The sequence below is a fragment of the Catharus ustulatus genome (genome assembly GCF_009819885.2).
Source record: "Catharus ustulatus isolate bCatUst1 chromosome Z unlocalized genomic scaffold, bCatUst1.pri.v2 scaffold_29_arrow_ctg1, whole genome shotgun sequence".
In the NCBI taxonomy this organism is placed as follows: Eukaryota; Metazoa; Chordata; class Aves; order Passeriformes; family Turdidae; genus Catharus; species Catharus ustulatus.
Window position 1 is genome coordinate 1,809,157 of NW_024879446.1, and position 14,722 is coordinate 1,823,878.

General features: G+C 40.7%; 1 protein-coding gene across 3 annotated transcripts in view; it reads left to right on the forward strand.

Moving 5' to 3' along the window:
• The window catches only part of MEGF10 (multiple EGF like domains 10), a 91,788-nt gene that overhangs the window by 63,986 nt on the left and 13,080 nt on the right, over positions 1-14,722 (forward strand). For all 3 annotated transcript variants that reach the window (XM_033086606.1, XM_033086607.1, XM_033086608.1), the window contains exons 14-18: positions 7,835-7,981; positions 10,001-10,135; positions 10,476-10,604; positions 13,092-13,220; positions 14,328-14,456. In XM_033086606.1, the coding sequence (XP_032942497.1) occupies positions 7,835-7,981; positions 10,001-10,135; positions 10,476-10,604; positions 13,092-13,220; positions 14,328-14,456 (669 nt within the window). The remainder of the gene's footprint in view (positions 1-7,834; positions 7,982-10,000; positions 10,136-10,475; positions 10,605-13,091; positions 13,221-14,327; positions 14,457-14,722) is intronic.

The following is a 14,722-nucleotide window of genomic DNA, read 5'->3' on the forward strand; positions in this document are numbered from 1 at the left end:
TTTCACGAATACAAGCCGCACTGAGTATAAGCCGCATCTCTGGGTGTTGGCAAATATTTCGTTCTTTGTCCATAAATAAACCGCACCTGAATATAAGCCGCTCTGTCGTTCGCAGCGAGGACCCGCGTGCAACAAAGTTGCCAAATACTAACAGAACCGCGGCATGGCGGGGGGTTTACTGGCTCGGCTCGGGCTGTGCAGGCTCGGCCCGCTAGGGGCTGCTGACGGGGCCAGGTGGCCCAGCTCGGTGGTGCCAGTCGGGGCTGGCCGCCACCTCTGGGTTCGCTCGCCCTGGCCCCGCTCCCGCCACGGCGCCGGCCGGGCACGAAGAGCCCCCCCACTCCTCCCCGAGCCGCAGTAATGGCGACGCGGGGCCCCTGCCGACTCCCTGGGCTGCAGCAATGGCGGCGCGGGCTCCCCCACTCCTCCCCGGGCTGTGGCAGAGAAGGGGAGAGCTCTCCTGCCTCTTTCCCCGCCCCCCGTGCTGCCTGCAGGGAGCCAGGGCAACAGAGTAACACTTTGTAACAATTGTGAAATGCTGGCTTTTACTAGCAGGTGCTTGGCTCGGCGCCCTGGCTGGCACGTCTGGGGTTGTAAATGTCAGAAAATTATTCACATATTAGCCACCCCCGAGTATTAGCCGCACTTCTGGGTTTCCACCAAAATTTTGGTCAAATTGCTGCGGCTTGTATTCGTGAAATTACTGTAACCCAGGGTATGACAGGCTTCATCGCAGCACAAACCTTGACTGTGCTTGGATTCAGGTATGGGAAAGGATAATGTATTAATAATACACATTATATAATATATAATAAGATAAAGACATAATGTAGTAATATTGTGTAGTGAAATCTCATGTCACCTTCATTCTTTGAAAGGAAAGACTTCAGAAGAAAGAACCTTCAGGCTTAATTATTGATAAAATGGAGCCCACTCTCCCTGGATGATGTCATCGGAACAGCATGTGTGTGACAGACTAGTTTTGGCATGTTGGTGATGTCTAGACAGACTTTACTACAGCCACAGCATTGCTCACTTTATACTCAGTGTCTGAAAAAATCCTCCTCCCACACTTTGCATGTCAGAGCAATACCCAGTGAGGAATCCAGGCTTTGTGCACATGCTTATATTTGGAATGATTAAAAAAAAAGAGGGAATACTTCTGGAAAGGGCTCTCAAATAGCTGTGCTGTAATAGTGCATTGCAGCAATAGCAGAAGATTGTAGGATTAAGGAGGGAGGTTGTGAATAAAGCTGTGTGGAGAAGCAGGTGGAGGATGTGTGGAAAATACAGGAGCTTCTAAAATGAAAGGAATCATGTTAGAGTGGATTAGCATTTTTTTTTCTTTTTTGGTGTTGGGTTTGTGAAAGTAACCCTCAGACATACTAGATTTGTGTGGGTAACGTTACCTACCTAGTTGACAAACAAAGAAAGGGAAAGCAGATTTTGGATCAGTTTAATGCTTATCTAAGCCAAAGTGATTTAGTTGTTTAAAATCGTTGGGAAACTAGTGTTAAAAATAAATACATTTTGAGGAAGCTTAAAAATGTGAACTTGTGAGGTTTTTTTTATTTTAAACACAAATCCATGACACTAAGGTGAACTTCCCAAAATGTTTTGATGCCATCAAAATAACACAGACTTTCCAAGAAGGTACTTTACATACAGCATTTTCCTCAGCCTTGAGAACAGAACAGTTATCTGCACTTCCCCCAGGGAATTTCATCAGAGGGAATAGTTTATGTAACTTTTCAGAAGCAAATGAAGGAGTGACACAGTTGTCCCACAAGCTGGGGAGCAGGAAATGCTGCAAGGGGAGAATGGGTCAGTGACCTCGAGGTGTGAGGGAGCTCTGAGCTGTTGACATGGGCACAGGGGCTTGGCCTCAGCCTCCAGGCACAGCTGCAGCTCCCTGCTGGTTCAACAATGTGATGCTCTAAGGTTTAGTTATGTTAAGTTTGTTTTTGAGCATGCCCAGGATGTTCTCTTTTCCTTCTTAGGTTCTGCTTAGGAGTAAGTTCAGTTTTTGACTATTGTGTTAAAAGACTCAGGACATAGTTAAAATTGGCTTTCATTAGATCTCTGTTTTTATTTGGAGTTGTTGGTTTTCATTTGGGTTCTGTTTCATCCTAAACAAAAGAGAATGAAGTTTACAGGACTCCAGTTAGCAATCCTATGCTCTTCTGTAGTTTGATCTTGTTTTCCCTCTGCAGCAGCATAGTTCTATTTAGGGAAGGAAGAGTTAAGGGTGATGTTTTTTCCTGGCAGTCTGACCATTCCGTCAAGATCCAGGAGTCGCAGGATAGGATGGCACAAATGAGAAACATCCGCCCACACAGAGGATGATGTTTGCCCCAAACTCTCTCATCCCTTGACATTTTCACTGTATCTTATAAATAACTTCTTTTTCATTTGGAGGAAAAATTCTTTTTCGTTTCTCAGTAGCCAGAAAGTGGAAAAGAGTAAGAGCTATTAAAATAGAAAACAGAAGAAACACACTGAAAATATGCTCTCCTGATAGGTAATGACAATTCTCTTATTAAATTACGTCAAAACTTTGGGTTAACTTCTGTTAAAAAGGTGCATCTAACACTTCTCTGGACAAGCAAACCAGCAAGCACCGTGATAGTTTCATCCCTTAATCTTACCTGTTCTGCAAGCAACTGTCAAAATAAATTTCTCCCAAATTTCCTGAAAGATTAGGGAACTCATATTCTTGCAAACAGAGGTTTCACATTAAAGCATTAATCAATTAAATTAATTAAAACAATATGATTAATTAAAATAGCAAAAGCTTTTTTTCCCTCCAGAGTTTATGAGTGTAATTGCAGTGATGTGGGTGTTGCGATCACACATCACTGCTCTGCTTCCACTGGTGCAGCTCCACCTTTGCATTTGCGAGGAGATGTCATGTCAAGTTGGCATGACATTTGTTACTCTCAAAATCGATTTAAAGGCTATGTGATGCCAGGGGTTATGAAATACCACTAGTCTGCTATCTGTACCAAAACAATGGCAGTGGTTTGTGGAAAAGACAGATGCACTAATACCAGCCCACATTTCACCAGCAGGCATAACGTTCACCCGTAGGCTGCAGAGGGGTGTCAGTGACTTTTTCTGTGCTGGACACCTGCTGGTGTTACTCAGCTCACCCATCACCAGATGTGCTGTTTCTGTGTTCTTCCATGTGCGTCTGACAAGTATTTCTGAGAGGCACATTTGTTGCTGGATTATAAAGGGGAGATCTGCCATCTGATTCCCACCCTGCTGGTGGAAACACACAGGTCCACTGGGAGGCTGCAGCTCTGCCTTCACCCTCAGCTTTCCATGAGTATGCATTTTTCCTCCTCCTACAAAGCAAAAAAAACATAGTTGGAAGAGTTGTTTTGTGGGTGTTGCTCACCTTTGGAGCAAAGAGGAGCTGCTGTTGTAGCACCAGTGCATCCAAGCCAAGATTGTCTTGTAAAAATATGGTTTTCCCTCCACTGCTACCAGTTTCCCCTGGATTCGTGAAGGACGAGGCACTCTTGGGAGGAATACTCAGTGAGGTGCAAAATGAAATGATATCTTAGCACTCTCTCCAAAGATAAATGACAAATTTCCTTTTCAAACTTGTGGACAGGAATTCTCCAGTAAGAGGTTTGGCTCTACCCTACATCTAGATTTCACTATGTCTGTTTTATGTTTGTTCTCTGTGCTCTGTGGTGGATCTTTATATGGAAGAAATACTACCCTTTAAAAAAAATAGCTTTAAATCAGTGATTAAGTATATCTGTTTTCTGGCTACAAAGAAGTTAAAAAATGGAGAAATTTATTTCCTGGTGACTGCCTAGAGATTGATAGATGAAAACAAGAACACCTCTGGAGTGGATAGCAGTATGTAGTGAGAGTGGGGCCTTCAGAAGGATACTAGAAATACCTCAAAACAGATTCTGTCACTAGAATTTGCAGACAAGGATGTTTGCCTTCAAACTCAGATGTTCTACTAACAGTTTTTTCTAGCTAACTTCCTACCAATACTTGAAGCCACAGATTCTCCTGCTGCTGCAGTGAAGCAGCTGAAATCTGAATTTCTAGAGAAAAATCTGTGATCCTCTCATTAGCTCTTCAATTTGGGACAAAATTAATTCCTCTGGCTACCTTCAGCAGTGGAGCAAGGTACCTCCCTCCCTCAGAGATAGTGATAGTGCCTGTGACACTTTCCAGCACCTCCCTTTCTTTGGGTTGCCCATCCATTATTTGACAGAGAAATGAGGAGAGTAATTCTCACCATCAGCAGTTGCAGCTGCCTTGAATAGAAGTGCTAGTTTTTCTCAAATATGAAGGGTGAGCTCTTGGACCATGATGGGAAGGCATCATTAGCTTTAATGACATCAAGATGCCTCCAGCCTTTGAAGGTCTTGTTCCTTCTTTAGTTTGGGCTGCTACGTATCCAATTTGCACTGACACATGAGAAGTACACCAGTTGAGGAGTTATACTGGAAAGTTCCAAGTGCATTAACATAAATTGCACAGCAAATACATGTTCTTTACGAAGAAAAAACAATTCTTATGAAAGTTTGAATAACCTTTTATCAGATTAATGGAAACACAATAAGCTGGAAAACAACACTTTTTCCAGAAGCAAATTTGCCTAGGAAGATAGTAAGAAATAATTGATAACTATTTCCACCCCCACCCCAAGTGCTAAAACAAATTAGCTCTTTGTTCATCTGACTTGGGTGGATCACTGAGTCTCAACTTAAAAATACAGCATAGGGAGTGTGCAAATACTCTGCTAGCATGGGTAGAAGAAATGGTATCCCTAAAGAATTCTTCATTCATGCAATTATGAATGCTGGGGGAATGCTGATTTGGATGTGAGGCCCCCAGCATAAAGCACTGGGCATTAAATGCATGAGCATTTCTTCAGAGCAGCTTAGCTGAAGTTTATCATGACCATTCAGCTATTGCCTAGCAACTTGTGAAGGCCATCAAAGAACTCTTTGTCCATAGCTCTGGCAAAAACATTTTCTCTCAGATACCCTTATCAGCATCAGAACCAACAAGAAAACTTAATAAAAACAATTTTATTGTGTAAGAGATTAATACTTGCACAAAACTGTGGCAATCATCAACCAGTTGGTAACATCGTTGTAAAAGCTAAGCTGAGTCTAATCTTGCTTTGCAAATTCCAGTAAAAATGCTTCTTTTTCCTGAATAATTTCTGGCTTTTCTATCAAAGTGTAGCTTTCTTCACTGAAATTTCATAAAAAATATCACTCTAGAAATTAATTTTTAAAATCTTTTTATATCCCTTTAATATTTCTAACCTGTTCTTTCTCAAAAATACACATTTGGTTTTTGCAACTATAAGATGCAAAACTCGACGAGTTATTTTTAAGTGCCTTGTGAACTTAGCTAAATAAATAAATAAATAGTGAGTGAGACTGAAAACTGTTTTAATAAGTAGAGGTGCAGTAAATAATAATTTCTGCCTTGCTGCACGCAGAGGAGTGAAATTGATTTTCCTAGTGATCAAGAGTGAATATAATAAAATCACAGTGAAATGGAATCATGTTCAACAGTGTTGCAGTGTGTTATGCTGTCATCATTGTTACTCAGTGACATTTGGTGTACACAGTTTATTTGCTAGCTAGAGTGATGCCGTTCTTCACCTCCGAGTAAGGGGTGAAAGTGAGAGATAAAGGCAGGGGTTTTTTCAGTTTCCCTAAGGGATATTTTTCAGTTTCCCTGATGTGTACTGAAGGAGTCTTTTTTTCCCCTTTTATCATTTTCAGTGGTATTTACTGGGTGTTTTAAGCCCTGTGGCTCTGTGCAGCATGGGACCCATTGTCTTCCCCTTCCCAGTGTGCCCACATCACCCTTGGACACTGCTGTCATAAAGCATCCTCTGTGCACAGATCAAGACAGTATAATTGAGCCTGGTGTTATTGTATGTCACTGGTCTACATAATCTCAGATAATGTACTTTGGTAGCTCTTGGCAACCACTGGCTTGTTAATAGTGACCATTATGCACTGGGCATCTCTTGACACCCATTGAGGCTGTGAAAAATGTCTTTTCTGCAGCAGGGTGCACTGAGTGCAACTATGTGTGATATGGCAGATAAACCTCACATGGACACAGGGCTCTGCCTCTCAGATGCTCTGCCTCTGTTTTCACATACTTAGAGACACAAATTCTCAAGTTTGGGAACACCAGGCAAAAAAGCAGCTGGAAGAAGTGGTCTTGTTTCTTGTTTAATTCATAAAAATGAATTAAAATGCAGTGGTGTCATATTACTCTTGTGCCCCACCATCTCTCAAAATCAGACCTCTCTTTAATTTGGTTATTCATAAATAAGTTAATGAAAAGGTTGAACCAGGCTACTGAGAAACAAATCAGCACTGCCTCTCAAATGTAGATGGAGACAGAATGATATTGTCCAGGCAGGCAGAAAGTGAAAAAGGAGTGATGTAAACAGCCTTTCATTTTCGGACAATAGATTTGTTTTCGGTCGGTACTATTGGTCATTGTGCAGTCAAGAGTTTTGAGGTGACCTGTGTGCTGTCTGTCAGTATCTGGATTTTTAAAATCAAGTCTTCTTCTGTCTTACTGGCACAGGTTGGTGCAATCTCTTGAAACACATATTTGATTCTTTAGTCTATTGATTGTTGTGCAGAGAAAAACAATTCAAGAGTCTGGAGTTCCACCTTTTCTCTAATTAGAGAGTTGGTCTTTTGATATGGGCAGCTTAATAAGGCACATGCTGGGGGTGTTGAAGAATCACCTCTTAGTTTGATCTATCAGCAAACCTTGTAATTATTTTTCAGGATTTTTACAAGCAGTAGGTCTTGGCTTTCAAAGTTAAAAGATTCTTTTTTTTTCCCTTGTCACATGTAAAACTGTTTTGCTTTTTTTAGGACGCTGGCAGTCATTGAACCTATGGTGTATTTTGCTGGAAATACTTACAAAGCAAGACATGCTTGTGGTTGGATCTAGTCCACTTTTCCCTTAGTGGAGGATTCATTCAGTAGAGGCATTACAATAAAACTTGATTGTTAATGCAAAGTGCTGCAGACACAGTACGGTCTGAGTTTCACGGTGGTGCCTGCTGGCATTCAACATGCACATTGCTTCTTAAAAAGCAGGAAAATTAAATTTAATGTTGCTGCATTGTGAAGAAAATGGCAAGCAAACAAACAAAAGAACACAGCAAACAAACTGTGATTGGATGATTGTAATGGGTGGTTTGTATTATGATACATGTGTAGAGATTCAGGTTGTGGCCATTTTACTATCAATTTTATACCAAAGCACTGACTGACCAGCATCCTTAACACTGTGGCAGCTAAGCATTTTGGAATGCTCATATGGTGTATTTGGAAACCCTTTGTGTGCACTGTGTTTTTCCGTTTGGTACAAGGCTGAGCAGTAATCAACTCACCACTAATTAGAAATCATTCCATGTCCTGCACCCCATTATTATACACAAAGTTTGTCAGACACGAAGAATTCTCAGAAGGAAAAGCTCCTACAGTACCTTCAGTCATGCATTTCCCAAACATAAAATCTGAAACCAAAACTTCTGCTGTTTTGAAACAACCATTATGGAGGAAGCAAAAGCCATTTATGTACCTCTCATGAAAACTGGAATATGGGGGAAATTCACTGTTCTGGGGAAGGCAGGAACAGACATGCAGGTTTATCTTGTACTTTCCTGATGTTGGTGATGTTTTGATACAGAGGTTGTGAGATCTGTGGTTTAATGTTGAGCCCTCTGAGAAGCAAAGATTTAACCTAACTGTGCAGAAGAGCTCTTCACAGATGTTTTGTTTGTTTGTGGTTGCAGGTATTCACTGTGACAGTGTGTGTGCTGAGGGACAGTGGGGTCCAAATTGTTCTTTGCCTTGTTACTGCAAAAATGGAGCATCCTGCTCTCCAGATGATGGGATCTGTGAGTGTGCACCAGGATACAGAGGCACCACTTGCCAGAGAAGTAAGGATAACAGAAATGCTTGAAAAATCTCGTTTCTCCCTCAGTTTTTTGGAAAACATATCATACATCATAATGCTTTGCTAATTGTAGTGTGAAAGACTAGGAAACACTCCTTGATTGAACATTCTCAAAATTCATGAATATTCAGGAAAGAAAGGGTTACCTAAATAAACGAACAAATGTTTCCATCTAGTAGTGCTCTTCTTGTTATGGTACAACTTTCCTTTTATTCATTGTTTGTCCAGTGGCACTGTTATGAACATGACTTTCTAAGAAATCTCGTAGAGGATTCCATTCTAAAGCGTCTCCAAATGTGATTGATTAGTGTTAAGTTTGTAATACAGATAAATAAAATATGCTTGAGTTTCAGAAACTAAAAGCCTTCCCATTGAGTCTGCTAGGGACCAATAGCTTAGTTAATGTTTGGAATTTTAACACTTGTTTTGTAAGAAGAGTCAGTGGGATCAGTCCCCACAGTAAGTAGAGGATGTCAAATGTACCCATGGTTCCTTTTGAAAAACTTGTATCAGAAAATACAGTTTGCATGAGGAGAGATACAGCTGAACTAAGGAAAATCATGCCAGAATCAGGGAGGTAAATAATAAGTCTGCCCTCTCAAGATTTGTCAGACTTTGCCAGCAGTCCAACTGTCTTCAGTTTGAATCACTGAAGCTGTGGGGGAAAGGTGTTCAGGCAAGAGAAATGTGAGTTGTCTGGACCTAGAGGGGAGCTCAGTTTCCAAAGCAGATCTCCCAGAAACAGGATCCAGGAGCAGGTGGGTTAAGGACAAGGAAAAATGCTTCTGGCTTTTCCAAAAGAGGCTTAAAAGGCAGATGACCTGAAATGGTCACTGTCAGGGAGAAGGAGAAGCAGAGGAAGGTAAAGTTCTGTCAGTCCAGGAATGGCAAAATTTCAGTCTGAAGGCTGTGGCATGGCACTGCTAAATCCCACATCAGTGTGGCATTAGTATTCCTTAAGCATTTCTGACTCTGAGCAGTAATTTTTCTCACTATCTAATCTCTAAAGAGCCCCACAGTCAATCAGTGCGTCCAAAGTGTAACACTGCCATATAAAAATGTTCCCTTGTGTTTTGGAACTGTGCCTATAACCTGGACAAGAGGCTCCCAGTCCAGTGCCCCGCTGAGGCAGGGTCTGCAGGCTGGGAAGACAAAGGTCATATGAATAATTTGGATCCTGGTCAGAAACTGCCTTTTCAGTAAACAGGAAGACCTTTTGGCACTGTTTCACTTGGAGAAGTTAATCTCTGTGGATAGATCTTGGCCATATAACTTATATCAAGTTTGTAATTAAAAGACTAAATCTTGAATGAATTTGAAATACTAAAAAGATTTCAAGGTAGTTTTGTCAGTGTAATTGCAGCAGTTCAGGTATTTCTCTTGATCTGTTACCTAATATTCTAGTTTATCAGGAAGTAAATGCCAAAAGGGATTAGATGAACAAAGAAGGAGAAGCAACCTTTTTTTCCTGCCTTTTTTTTCTTTTTCTTTTTGAGAAGCTTGTGCTTTTAGCATCACAGTTAATTGGATAACTCTGTATTTCTAGTCTCAGGTTCTCTGAAAGTTAGAGTGACTCTGTACCATGTAAAAGAAAGGTTAATTGGAAAACATCTGTGCTTTTTATCCAGTAAAGTTATGGCTATTTGAATTCCAAGTTAGGAAACACATCAGGAATCAAGACCTTACTCATCTAGAGATAAAACTATCCTCTCTGTTACTTCAGAGCCAAATAAAGTCTGTATGCATTCCAAACATTATCCAAGTTCAGGGTGGCTTGACATGTAATGGAATGTCAACAAAGTGATGATGAGCCAGAATGCACCAAATCCTTGAGGAGAGGGAGCAGATCTTGTTTTGGGAGTATAAATCACTGAGCTGCACAAATAACAGCGACCATCACTGGGGTTGGAAAGCAGAACCAGTTCCAAACCAAGAGCAGGTGCTCTGCAGGGTGGCTGATGGCAGGACAGCAGCAGTGACACTTAGTCCTCTCTGGTTCCAGTCTGCTCGCCGGGGTTCTACGGACACCGCTGCAGCCAGACCTGCCCCCAGTGCGTGCACAGCAGTGGCCCTTGCCACCACATCACTGGCCTGTGTGACTGCCTGCCTGGATTCACTGGAGCCCTCTGCAATGAAGGTACAGAAAGACTCCATGTGATGCACTCACCAAGTGCTAAAATTATTTCCATTCCATCACTTGGGAGCTGTGAAACTGAAGATACTTTCTGTTGTGAAATGTTCAGTTTATAAATCCGGAATCTTTTCATTCTTCAGTATGAAACCCCTTGTACTCTCAATTGCATTATTTGTGTAGTGAATATGGATACTGTGCTCACCGTAATTTATAATACCTCACTTTACTCTTACAGTAAGCAATACCTCTCTTGATCCAAATATTGGTTGTGTTCTCCTGAAATGAAGAAAATGAAATCTTGTTCTCACACTAAGGAATTCTAATTCTGACAATGTCTTTTCAGTATGTCCCAGTGGCAGATTTGGGAAGAACTGCGCTGGAATATGCACCTGCACCAATAATGGGACTTGTAATCCTATTGATAGATCCTGTCAGTGCTACCCTGGATGGATTGGTAGTGACTGCTCTCAGCGTAAGTATCAGGGGTTTTTTTTCCCTTTAATTTTAGAACAAATTATCAGGGTCCATCTATTTAAAATACCTTTTTTTGTTCTGTAAAGAAACACTGTCTTAAGTCAGAAATTAGGACTTCATGATAAGTAATGGAGAGATCCTAAACTTCTCTGGCCAGGCCAAAAAGAAAGCTGAAATTTTCTCAGACACAAGTTAGTGCTCTGGCTGCACAACCATCCTTGTTCTTACTAAGTATTTGAACATTTTGTTAAGAAATTTTTCATTATGCCTCTTTTATTAAGTGCTTGTAACTCTGTGATGGATTTTCCTCTTTCTTCTTTTTGTAAGTTTTTTCACAGATAGACAGTTTTAGTGTCATTCAGCCTCACTCAATGAATATTGTTTTGGTGTGATGAACTCATTGGACTCTTCATTACTTAAAAAGGAGAAGGGAAGGTCCTAATTTTACTATTTTTTTGTAAAGTTAGTTTATTAAATAGTCACTCTCCATATGCCTGGGTCTATGCAATTTACTAATTAGAGGAAATAATTGTTTTAAGGAAAACTCTCACAAGAAGCATATTCAACCCTTTAAGGTGCTAAAATCCACATGGTCTGAAACATCCATGTGCCAAAATTTCAATCAACCAACTTGTGTGAATAAAAGCTTCACACCCTGGAACATCAGACATAGTGCTGGGGTATCCAGGGAAGTGCATTTTTTAATAACATGGCTCATTGGTTTATATCATTTACAGTTTGACTGGCCCAGGTTAACAGGCTCTGCACAAGTGCAGGGTAACATCTGGTCAGTTTGGGAAAAGAACCCAATAAACAACTTTCCTGACTAAATTCTGTGAAGTGATTAGCATGCACAGACCAGTATGATACCAGAATAAATCTTGGGCCTATTCCTGTGGAAACCAGTGGCTACAAAGGTCCCTATTTTTATGGTAAAATAAGTAGGTAGTTGGGAAAATAGCAGAATAGGGGTATTTAGGAGGAGGAGGGACTTACTCACTGAATCAATATCAGGAAAATGGTGCCAGCAATATGAATGGAAGTGTTTGTTGGGGCTGTGCTCACGGACCATAACAGAGGAAGTTTATTTGCTTTGTATAAAGGCCTTTCGTTCACATGGAAAATAATGATTCCATTAATTTCTTTCAGAACCAGGGACCTTTTTTAAACTTCTAACTTTTTGCCTGTATGTGATTTACATTCCTTTTTAGCTGACCACTAATTTCAAACACAAAACAATAATAAAAAATAATTACAAGGCACAACTGAAAGTAACAAAAAATAAATTTAGTACTTCTTTTCAATTCATCGTAATATAATTTTTTATGAACTGAAGTTTGGGAAAAAAGGTGATGCTTTGGAAAAGTACAGCCCACTTATACATGAGTCATTATGCAAAAGTTTAAAGGATTCAAGTTTTATTTGTCTCAGGCAACCAGATCAGTACAAAACAGTAGGAAGTTACTACCCTTTTAAATTTACACAGGAATAAAACCAAGGCTTCATTGTCTGACCTGTTTCTTCTCTCCTATGAAATACTGACACTGTACTTCCATAAAACTATTTTTAAAGTACTAAAGAATTATTTATTTTACTGTTTATTTTTTAAATACCGAGTACTACTTGAAGTACTGCTTTCTTTACTAAAGGAAAAAAACTCCTCAAGATGAGAGTCCTACAGAAAGGATCTATTCTTAAGTACTCTCTTCACTTAGTGATAGTCTACCATGTAGAAAATTATATTTTGCTCTCTTTGAATAGTAATTAGTATTTTGAAACCACTTCACAGTTCTAGTGGCAGCACATAGGATCAGATTCATCCATCATGACATTTCCAAAGGAGCCAGTAAATTCTATCTCATAATGAGTCGACATGATTGTGAGCAAAATAGTCTCCATTCTGGGGATAATTACTTGGTGTTTAGAAATATTATATTGATGACTGGACCCATGTAACCATCTGAGTTGACCAGATTAAGGTACAGACCTGATTATCTTCACCACGTTTCAGCAAATATGTGAAGTTTAACAATGGAAGCGCAGAAAGAGGGCTCAGTATTGAACCTAAAGCTCTAGCCTATATAGGAGTTTCAGCCTTCTCTGTTTTCCTTCACTTTTCGAGATTTAAAAGCTGTATCACCTTAACTGTTTGCAGAGTAAAAAGTAAGTGAAGAAAGGAAACCTAATGACTTTCTCTGTGATAAAGCTGCTATGAATGTCCTATTTACTGTGAATCAAGTAGGCATTTTTCACATACTTAATGTTTTAAGCCCTTTTACCTGGAGTAAAATGATGCCTTATCTGAAATTAATTAATAAATCTGTGGCTGTTAGCTCTGAACATAGCAGCCCAAAATATGAACTTGGGAGAAAAACAGCGAACACCAAACAAAGCAGTGCTCATGTGTGAATGGAAGCAGCACTATTCATGTGCATCAAGGAACCTTTGTCATTTGAGGTTAATTAATTGCTCTGGGTTGTTGCAGCTTGCCCACCTTCCCACTGGGGACCAAACTGCATCCACACGTGCAACTGCCACAATGGAGCTTTCTGCAGTGCCTATGATGGGGAGTGCAAGTGCACCCCGGGCTGGACTGGCCTTTACTGCACACAGAGTAAGTGAATTTTGTGTTCATTCTTAGTCTGAGCATTAGTGATGGAATTATCCTCCAGAACAGTTTGAACATGAAATTCAGCTACTGATACAGAAGCTGTTTTTATTTAGGACCTTGAAAGATTATTTCACTAGACTGTAACATCATAATTTCTTTTGGAGTTTTCTTCATTTAATAATACATTAATACTGATGGTTTTTTTCCCCCAAGAGCTTTGTGTGAAGGTAAAATAGCTGTGCAGTGACTGGATGTAGGTATGTGACATTCATCACATGGCTGGCTAAAAGTTCATACAAAGTTTGAGAAATAAACATTTGCTAGAAATAAAGATGGGTAAAGTTGACTTCTAATGTTTTTCATATTACGCTTTCAGTTTGGTTTACCTTCAGTTCGGATTGCCTCACTGACTATGATCCTGGCCACAACCCTGTGTGTGACCTCAAGAAAAATGGGACTAATGACTGTGTTTTGCATTCATTGTTCAAATACATGTTTTTCATAAAATCAGAACTTTGCTCTCTCAAATGAGTAATGTCATAGTGTCAAGAAATAACAGATACATTACAGGACCATATGGATGCAGTTCTGGGAGACATTCACTATGCTCCTTCAGCTGTCAGCTGTCAGGGGGACTTTTTGCTTCCTGCTGGTGAATAATGATCTCTTTGCAGTGGTGTGTCTTCTTCATACTGAAATAATTTCTGTGTAAATAGTTCAGTTACAGTATGTTGTTGTTTTGGCTTTTTTAATGCCTCAACATAAACTATGAAGGAAACATGTCCAGAGGTTCACTGACTGATGGGCAGACTCCCAAAGTGTCCTCTTCCTCCTCCCGCATATCTCTATTCGAGCCCATTTCTCCAAGGAGCTGTCCCTGCTGTTTTCAGAACTGCTGCTGCCAGCACCATTTTCCAACCTCATTTTTGACTGGTGTGTGTTTTAAACCACTCCAGACAAGACAGGTCTTGGTCCCTTGTGCTGACAGAACTCTCCCTTTCTGGGGCTGTAGCAATAAGCCCTCAGGAACACAGTGAACCAGTGTGTTTGTCTTCCACTTCCAGAGCAGCTGTTTCATCCCTCTTCCCCCTCCCTCTGCTTGTGTTGCAGGGTGTCCCCTGGGGTATTTTGGGAAGGACTGTGCCTCGATCTGCCAGTGCCAGAACGGAGCTGACTGCGACCACATCGGCGGGCAGTGCACGTGCCGGACAGGCTTCATGGGGCGGCACTGCGAGCATAGTGAGCACACCCCTCTCTCTGTCTCGAGACACAGCCATTGGCCTCCAGGAGCAGTTCTCATGGGCACAGAGCTGTCCACAGGCTTTCCCAAACAGTTTAAAACCCAACAGGATTGTTACGATTGTGCTGTCTGTTCCTTTCACTGAGTTTTAGTCGCTTTGGGCGTACTGCTAAGAGAACACCCAGTTACTCTGTCATGTAAAAGCAACAAAATGAATCCAGGGAATTGTCATTATCATTCTGTGAAAGCAACAAAAAGTATCCAT